This window comes from Pelmatolapia mariae, linkage group LG16_19 (assembly GCF_036321145.2).
Source record: "Pelmatolapia mariae isolate MD_Pm_ZW linkage group LG16_19, Pm_UMD_F_2, whole genome shotgun sequence".
In the NCBI taxonomy this organism is placed as follows: domain Eukaryota; kingdom Metazoa; phylum Chordata; class Actinopteri; order Cichliformes; family Cichlidae; genus Pelmatolapia; species Pelmatolapia mariae.
In genome coordinates this window covers 10,873,805-10,883,771 of record NC_086241.1, presented here as the reverse complement: position 1 = coordinate 10,883,771, position 9,967 = coordinate 10,873,805, and the positions used below count along the sequence as shown (strand labels likewise).

General features: G+C 37.4%; 1 protein-coding gene across 1 annotated transcript; it reads right to left on the bottom strand.

Annotated features, from left to right (window-relative positions):
- Positions 1 to 7,943: 7,943 nt before the first annotated feature.
- LOC134644228 (putative gustatory receptor clone PTE01) lies at positions 7,944 to 8,870 on the bottom strand. Its single transcript, XM_063497045.1, has one exon. The coding sequence runs from the start codon at positions 8,868 to 8,870 to the stop codon at positions 7,944 to 7,946; it is 927 nt and encodes a 308-aa protein (XP_063353115.1).
- Between the last annotated feature and the right edge of the window lie 1,097 nt (positions 8,871 to 9,967).

The following is a 9,967-nucleotide window of genomic DNA, read 5'->3' as shown; positions in this document are numbered from 1 at the left end:
TGGTTTGGATATTTCTGTAACAACAGGCACCAACTACTTTAAAACTACAGATGTGTGCAGCTGCCTCAACAATGGAGGTGAGAAAAAATAGTACATTCAAACTTGATCTTCCCAGCCTCTTCCTGGACTATCTTCCTGTAGGAAAAATGAGACTTCCTCTCTCGGAATGCTGGTATTCGTTCTGCTAGATTTGGGAATTCCTGATTTTTCCCTGATAATTTGTCAGGATTTCATTAATAAGAGAAAATCCAGAGATAAGGAGATTATGGATTTGTACCTTGCCCAGGTAGGGCCATTATTTGTCCTAGCTGGGGAGAGCAAAACATGACAATCATCGAAGTACACTTACGCTTACAGTGGATATTTCATCATTTTCCATTTACTTTGTCATTTTTGATTAAGGTGTTGCTGCGTGTTTTTGTTTATACAGTTTTATGACATTGCCAAAAAATTATGATAAATATTGAAATTGTAATAATATTAAAGCTAGACTCAATGTTGTCAACATGTGTTCGAAAAACATTTTAACCAAAGGTAACAGTAGTCCCCTCAGTAGCAGTAGCTATTAATCGCTATCTTATTGTGGTGGAGGGGTTTGTGTGTCCCAGGGATTCAGGGGGTTGAGGGGACCAGGCAAAAGCAATTCAGAAGAGCCCTATAAGCACAACATTAAGGGAACAGTTCAAACTGCCCGGGATAGGTTTACCGGGGCCCCTCATTGTAGCCAGGCCTGGGGAGGGTGCCTGAAGGTGAATATCGAGCCTGAGCTAGTGTGTGATATAGTGTGATATAGTCAGGCTCACCTCGATGAACAGCTTGGGCTCTGGAACCAGTACCCTGTCGTGGGGCTACACCTGGAAGGGTTTGTTCCCTGTGCCTTTGAACTGTCATTCAGATTCGAATCAATCAATCAATCAATCAATCAATCAATCAATCAATCAATCAATCTTTTATTGGAGACAACCTGTTTCTTGACACAGAGGCCTTCTGGCCTTCTTGGAGTCCCTGGGTGGGGTCCTTGAGGGTGCTCCACCTGGGGACTCCACCTGGGTCCAACTGGGAGACTTCAATGCTCATGTCGGCAGTGACAGTGGGGCTTGGAAGGGTGTGATTGGGAGAAACAGCCTGCCTGACCTGAAGCTGGACGGTGTTCTGCTCATGGACTTCTGTGCAAACCACCATTTAAGGTGCACCTGGCACCAGGACACCCTAGGCTGCATGTCAGTGATTGATTTTGTAATTGTATCATCAGTTTTGTATGTTCTGTACAATCAAGTGAAGATTGGCACTAAGCTATCAACTGATTACCATCTGGTGGTGGATCAGGTGACGGGGAGGATGCTGGACAGACCAGACACACCCAAGTGTATAGGAAAGGTGGGCTGGGAACTCTTAGCAGAGGCCCAGTGAGCGAGATCTTAGACTCTCACCTCTGGCAGACTTTAATAGCATTCCTAGGGAGACTGGGGACATTGAGTCAGAATGGACCATGTTCAGGACCGTAATAAATACGTAATAAAGCAATAGACCTTTCAACCCAGTTCCATTTTTTCTCCATAATCCATCATTATAAAATTTAATCAAATGAAAAAGACTCTTTTAAAAACTTGTTTTATTCAGTGTTGAGCAAGTTAATCTGAAAAGTAATTAATTATAGTTAGTAATTACTTCTTCAAAAAATTAACTGAGTTAGTAACTGAGTTACAAGATTCTAAAAGTAATTAATTACTAGGTAAAGTAACTATTGCGTTACCTAAAAAAAATGTTTAATCCCCCAGGTCCAGGGTATAATTTGACTACTTTTGATTTTACCTCTACAGTTTACCTTTAAAAACTATTTACTTTGCCTAGTTTGGTATCATTCTTTTCAGCACAACCTTACATGTCTGAATTTACATTTATGTTTTCAGTTTGACATACTGTATTAGCACAACTGATCTAAAATCAGACAAAAAACTTAAACTCAGTATAGAAAAAAGTTTTATTTTTTACTCTAACAACTACAACCATGTTTAATGAATCATATTTCATAACTTTAAATGTAAATATAAATTGTAAATTTTAAAATCCTATGCACAAGTTTTGCAAACAACAAAGTTATTTGCAGCCATCCGCAGCCATTTGTTCCGCATTAAATAAGATGCCACACAAATTATTTGTGCCACTCCAAAAAATAATTTCTGTCCCCATCCCAAGCCTGATACCTGCAGGTCTCTTGTTATTAACGGTAACAGCGTTGTAACGATAGAAATAGTAATTAGTTAGATTACTCATTAATGAAAACAGTAATGAGTAATTGTAACGAGTAATGTAATTATTACATGGGGTGGTGGTTGCCATCTTCAAGAAAGGGCACCAGAGGGTGTGCTTCAACTATAAGGGTATTACACTCCTCAGCTTCTACCTCAGAGTGCTGGCAAAGAGATTCTGTGCAGGAGGAACAATGCAGTTTCCTCCTGGTCATGGAACACTGGACCAGCTTTTTACTTCTCAACCCTATCTAGGGAAGAATGTTTCAAATGAATCAAACTCAGTATTTCATGCTGCACCTGTTTGATAACTAGATGCCCATTTGAATTAAGTTAAAACAATTTAAAATACAATATAATAAACAAAATTGTGGGATCATCTCAGGAGTTCAGAGGAAATTAGAGGTTGCATGTTTCATGTCCAATCTGAAATGTTGCATGTTTAATCCCCTGAGTATTAATAACAATGATAATATCAAGAATAAATGACCACATTTATGTAAATTTTTGTCTGTCAGAGCCCTGATTTCAGTTAAAGACGTAAACTAAAGTAAACATCATGCATGACTGATTTGTGTGTATATGTTGAAATAAAACAAACAACCTTTCTCGAGACCTTTGTTTCACAACAACTCCATGCACATGTGATTAGAATGTTATTTCTAACAGAAGATAAAAATATACTAAAAGATTATCAAGTAAACATGATGATTAAGCCTCAGGGTCATTAGTCCAGGGCACTCCTTTATCCCCAGGACATTAATTGTGTGTGTGATGCTCAGGGAGCAGCAGTCTCCAGGCTGATGTAACTGTGGGCTAAACTCTCTGCTTGAAGTCCACTAAAATTAGGCACTAAGGAACAAAGAAAAATATTTTCTGTGGGCATTTGTTATTTTTAAATATATTTGTATTCAAATAAACCTCAGGTCAATGTGTACAACACTCATCTTTACTGAAAATAACAGTCAAAACTAATGTATACTAGAGTTTATTTCATAAATGAAATTATTCCCACCTTGTAAACAGCCAGTAACACTGAAATAGACAAATATTTGTCACTGACTAATTAGAAAACCTTAAGATGCTTACATGTGAGGACCCAGGTGAGAGATAATAGTCTATAATGGAGAAATATCTCCTTACTGGAGATATTTAATGAAAGAAGTTCCCCAATCTTATGTAACTTTTACAGAATAAAGTAGACCGAAAAGCAAAGAAATGATTGATAATTCATTGATAAAGCAACTACAAAACTAAAGAGCATCATAAAATATAGTTATTATAAAAAGTTTTTTTTAGTTAATGCAAAATCAACACAAAAAAACTTCTGACTCAGTGGACAACCTCAAGTTGTCTACTTGCCACCATCCTAGTCACACAGAATGGACTCAGACTGCACACACAGTCCCATTGTTAAAGAATCATGCACTCAAATGCATAACCTGCTCTTTAGCCCTGAATACAACATAATAAATTAATCTTCCAAATATTAATTTTAATTTTAAATGAGGTTTTGTGTTTTACTGTTATTATAGGTTTTGTGTAAAACTAAACTGTAGGTTTTGTGTTTTACTGTTATTAGGGTGACTGTGGTTCAGGGGGTTGGGAAGCTCATCTTGTAACCGGAAGGTTGCCATTTCGATCCCCAGCTCTGTCTGTCCTGGTCTTTGTGTCCTTGGGCAAGACACTTCACCTACCGCCTACTGGTGTTGGCCAGAGGGGCCAATGGCGCGATATGGCAGCCTCACTTCTGTCAGTCTGCCCCAGGGCAGCTGTGGCTGCAACTGTAGCTTGCCTCCACCAGTGTGCGAATGTGAGCGTGAATGAATAGTGGAATTGTAAAGTGCTTTGAGGGTCTTGAAAAGCGCTATATAAATGCAATACATTATTAAATGGCCTGTAAATGGTAAATGGCCTGTATTTATATAGCGCTTTAATAGTCCCTAAGGACCCCAAAGCGCTTTACATATCCAGTCATCCACCCATTCACACACACATTCACACACTGGTGATGGCAAGCTACATTGTAGCCACAGCCACCCTGGGGCGCACTGACAGAGGCGAGGCTGCCGGACACTGGCGCCACCGGGCCCTCTGACCACCACCAGTAGGCAACGGGTGAAGTGTCTTGCCCAAGGACACAACAACCGAGACTGTCCGAGCCGGGGCTCGAACCGGCAACCTTCCGATTACAAGGCGAACTCCCAACTCTTGAGCCACGATCGCCCTATTATTATTATTATTATTATTATTATTATTATTATTATTATTATTATTATTATTATTATTATTATTATTATTATTATTATTATTATTATTATTATTATATGAGAGAGAGGCCAGCATAGAGCAAAGCATCAAATGGGCAACTTTAGCACTACACTTTAGTTTTACCAGCTGTCTTTTTGGAACCACAGACATGGAGAGAGGAGGAGAGGTGGAGAGAGTCAGCTGCTTCAGATTCCTAGGTATCGAATCAAATCGTGTGACGATACCCAGGACTAGTACTCAAGGGCTGGCAGGAAAAAAAGAGTGCTGTGCTGCAAGATTTTGTTCCCTGAGAGACTGAAGTTTTTGAGTTGAAAAAGTATTAGATATAAGTTTGCAACAAACTCTGCTACACATAAAAAACTCTGCTGCTGGTTTTGGGCAATAAATGTTCTTAAAATTACATGCTATACTATTCAGTCATTTTGACAAAGAATATATCGCATTTACCACACATGCTTCAAATTGTACCGCAATATGGATTTTAGGCCATATTGCCCAGCCCTAGTCGCAGTGAGTAAACAGGTGGATGCTGCAGTTTTCTGGAGACTTTAAAAAGTCCAGTGTGGAGATGTAAACTGTTAGCCTTCGTTAGCTCTAGTTTTTATCAACTTTATAGTTATTTCCATTGAGATGTCATATTGCTATCATTAAAGAGTAAAAAACAAAACAAAAACATGCTCTGTTCTGTTAGAGCCCCTAATGTTCCGACCGAGAGACACCATACCATACCATTGTCTTTGGCCATGCATCGGTGAGTGCTATTCTAAGTTGTGAATTATAGCTAGCACAGCATAACTAATATTTGAAATATTAGATCCATGGGCTGCATCCTCCTGAGGCAGCATTTGTAGGCTGATTACGTCAGAGCGACGCGACAAAGGCTGTCCAAATTCGTAGACTCCTCCGACAAAATGTGCCCTCCTTTTCCCCGAATTTGAAGGATGGGTTGGGTGTGTCCTTCGTGGCCCACCATATCCCAGAATAATTCATAGTGCGGCTCAGCCAATTCCAGTTTTCACTGGAGCCGCCGAGAATGGCAAACTCCCGGCACATCATTGTCAGATCACCGAGGTCTTTAACTACTCAGGTTAAACGTAATATATAAGTCACTTAGACAACCTAAAAATGTTATTGTTTGGCTTTTTTCAGTGTTCTATTTGTTCCTGAGTAAATCGGTTTGGCTGAGATTAAAGTTATTAGATTAGATTAGATAAAGTAAAACTTTATTAATCCCTTGGGTGGTTTTCACACAGCTGATGAAACGTCAAACAGAAAACTGATTAAACAGAAGTGTAAGATGGTTTTTTCCCCCCAGATTTTGCCTTTGATCTGTTGTCTGACACTCATCTAATTTCATATCATCATCATGTTTGATGCCTTTTTCTAGATTTTGTTTTATATTTAAACACAAAAGCAGACTATTTTACTCCTAATGTCTTATGAAAGATATGTGACCATATGTAGACCACTGGAGTATTACTCTCTAATCTCTGTACAAAGGACTGCTGTGTTAGTCACTCTGACCTGGCTTGTTCCTCTCTGCTTTGAGATTCTCATCATAAGCTTAACGTCACTTAAATGATTTGGATCCAACATAAACAAGCTTTACTGTGTGAACTTGTCAATTGTCAAACTTGCTTGTGGTTCAACAAAAGTGAATGCATTGCATGTTCATAGCAAGCAGGAAAAAGTTCAGACAGACTTTTGTGTCACATTTATTTTGTCTGCTTAATGTCTCGACTGCTTTGCTTTTTGATATCATGTACTCGAGGTTTGGATCAGCATCTCTGCCACAGCATTTAAAGAACTTTATGGCCATTGAATTCCTCATCATCCCGCCTATTTTAAATCGAGCTTGTTACGGTTTGAGCCTGACTAAAATTCAAAGATGAATGCTTTTTAATATTGCATATGCCAGCCTACACAAAAATATCAAAGTCTAATATTTGTAATTTCATTTGACCAATTTTGATGTTTAGTGTTTTACTGTTGTTTCAGAATAAGTCTATCAAGTTACTGTTAAAGAAAGAAAAATACTTTATAAAAAGAGCAATAGAAAAAGGGAACATGACAGAACACTTATTTATCAAGTGCAAATCAATAAAAAAATTAACTAAATCACACAGCTTTCTCTTAAGAAAGTGCCCCGGTTTTAAAAATAAGTAAAAGCAATTTTTGGATTTGTCATGAAGTTTTTCTAACACTGAGATGAATTAAAAAATATTATTTGCGGAAATCACCAAAAAAAAAAAAAAAAAAAACCTGAAGGAAACTTGTGGTTTAAGTGGACAGGTTTGCTACATCTGTGTTGACCTTATGACCACAGTCTGCAGAAAGTATGCCACATGCTAAAGGACCCACCTCACCTTGCCCATCAGCTGTATGAATGCCAACAAATGTTAAAGGTCCATTGAAGCAACCACTACATGATGAAAAAGAAAAGTGCTTTTATCCCAGATTCACACTGAACTCTCCTCTGAACTCAGACATTCTATACATTAGTAACAAATCTAGTGCAAGACAATTTAGTGCACAAGTTTCACAGTTTTCTTCCTTTTAAAAGTCTTTTTTTATTAGACAAAGGTTTCAGTGCAACATATATTACAAAGTACTTCTTACACAATTTTCTTATATAAGTGCTTTATTTTTGAAAGAACTAATTTGACCATTTTACTATAGTAAATGTAGGTGAACTGTCTACACATGTGTATGTTTTGATGAATAAGTGTGCCAACATCTTTGGTAATTTAGTTAGTTTAATTTGTAGGTAGTTTGCAAATTTTCATTGTGCATTTCTAAATTGTTCCAGTTCAATTGTTAGTGTTAGTATGGACAAATGAAATATTAAACAACAGCAAAAGTAAAATAAAATAAAAAGTTAAATAAAATAATTTCTTATAACCCTGAATCAGGTAAGGCCTCTCTCCTCCTCACCAGAGTAGTGATTAAATAAATATTAAAGAGTCTAACTGCTGTGTTGCTAAGGGTGTTGAATGTGGTGAAATCTTCTTTGTTGTTAAAGTTATGGTATCTTAGGTCAGTCTGATCAAATTAACTACATTTTTCAAAGATAAAACTTTTAAATTGGTCAGATATGACTGGAACAAAACATGAGGCCAAGAATCCTGCTTTACCACGTGATCGTACTTGCCACCAGGTGTGGATCAGTTGACAGATTAGGTCAACTGTGGTTCCTGCTTGAAAAACATCTTGATGAAAGCTTAGATTCATACCTGGAGTTCAGAGGAAATTAGATGTTTTTGAAGTAGCTTTAGTAAAGAAATACAATTACATAAAATGAATAACATAGGTGTTTGAAAATTCAAATACATAGCATAATTAGATTGTATTTAAAATGATTGCCGAATGTTACTTTCCTACATGGCGGAGATGCTCTAAGACAGTTTCTTGCTGAACAAAGATTTATTTTCTCTTAAACAGAAGCATTTTACAGGATTGCCTTATCTTTGGCAAATTAAATCCATACATAAATGGGGTGAGCATTGGTTGACAAATGAGGAGATATATAGCCAAAATTATACGAACTTCATCTGGTACCTGAGCAACTAAAAATCTGAAGTCAATAGAGTAACAAATGCACCCAATAAACAGGTTTGACACAGAGACGATCTGAGGGGTGCAAGTAGTCACGGCTTTCTGCTTGTTTTCTGTGGATGTTTTACGGCAAACTGCCAAAATCTTCAGGTAAGAAACTGAAATGAGAGTGAATGGTAATAAAATACTCATTATGACAAAGAATATGATAGATAGAGAGCTTTGGATTGAAACTGAACATGAAAGTCTAATAATTAATTGGTGGTCACAATATACATTATCAATAATATCTCCACAAAACTTCAAACTGTAGACGAATGAATATGAGAGTAAAAAACTAACGAATGAAAAAATCCACACAAGCAGAATCAACATAAACACTCTCTCTGTGTTCATAATGACATTATAACTAAATGGATGACAGATTGCGATATATCTGTCATAGGCCATGGCTGCTAAACTGCAAAATTCAACAGAAGCACTTGTGTACATACAAGACATCTGCAGAAAACACCAAGTCAGGGTTATTTCATGGATGTCTGAGAACATCTGTGAGAGCAAAAGAGGATACAGTGATGTGCTGCTGTTTATTTCATTCACACATAAATTACAAAGCAGTATATACATTGGCTCATGCAGTCTTCTGTCCACATGTATGACTACAATGAGGACTGTGTTGGCCACACATATAAAGAGGTACCAGAACAATATCATTACAAAATACATGTATTTTAAAGCTCCAACATTTCCATAAGCAGCCAGCACAAATGAAAAAATCTCACTTGAGTTTCCCATTTTCTGATTAATTTCACCCAGTGAATGAGATGGATCAGCAATAATATAAATTGTAGTTATCAGATCCAAATGGCTGAGCAAAGTTTGTATTATATTGTTGAGATGTTGTTTTACATATACATGTTACCTCATTATGTTATATTTCTTCTCATCACCTGTGATACAATGTGCACATTAGCAATCTTCAATCAAACAGAAAGCAGTTTTAGACTATACAAGATTCAAGATTCAAATCCAGAGATTCATCACATGTTAAGAACACATAATTTCAGCTTCAGCTCCCTCCCAGCTGAACAAGACAAAAGCACCTGCTAACATTTATAACTGCAGCACAGAGAAGGAGAAATAAGGTGGGCGGGGCTGGACTTGAGGTTTATAGCTAGAGACAATGGCATTCTTTTCCTTTAACAGACATTTCTCAAATTTTTGTTTCTTTTAAGTATGATACATTGTTAAATTATAACTTCAACAAATTGGTTTTCAGTGTTGTAGAGGAAGAAGATCCAAAGCCTAATTTGAATGTACACATTCAAATTAGTTTGTATTTTGTCATGTCTTTGATTCTATGACGCACTGAAGTCAATCGAACTGGGAAATGTACAAGCTGACAAAACCACCTAAGCTGAGATGAGATCCTGATATCACCAAAGTGGAACCCTTCTGCACTTGAATCTAGAAAGACGTTCTGTCCATAAAAATTATGAACATAAACAATGGCAAAGGAGAGCCCTGGGGAAGTCCCACTAGGACTTCTTGCTAGCAATGTGAACCAAGCTCTCATTGCAGTTTTAAGTGGATCAAATGTTGTTGTACATCACATGTTGGTTGTTGGGATAACTTCCCACGCACTTCAAATATCCTTGTTGGCATAAAGAGGAGGTTGAACATTCCAGAATCAGGACAAAAACTGCTTTATTCCTCCTCAATCTGAGATTTGACTCACAGATAGACTCTTTTCTCTAGTACCCTTGCATTTACATTCTCAGGAAGGCTGAGAAGTGTAATCCATCTATAGAGCACACTATTCAGTCTGCTTTCTTAAAGATGTGAATCAATCTGCTAATCCAGAGGCACTGCCCCATATTTCCATGGAATGT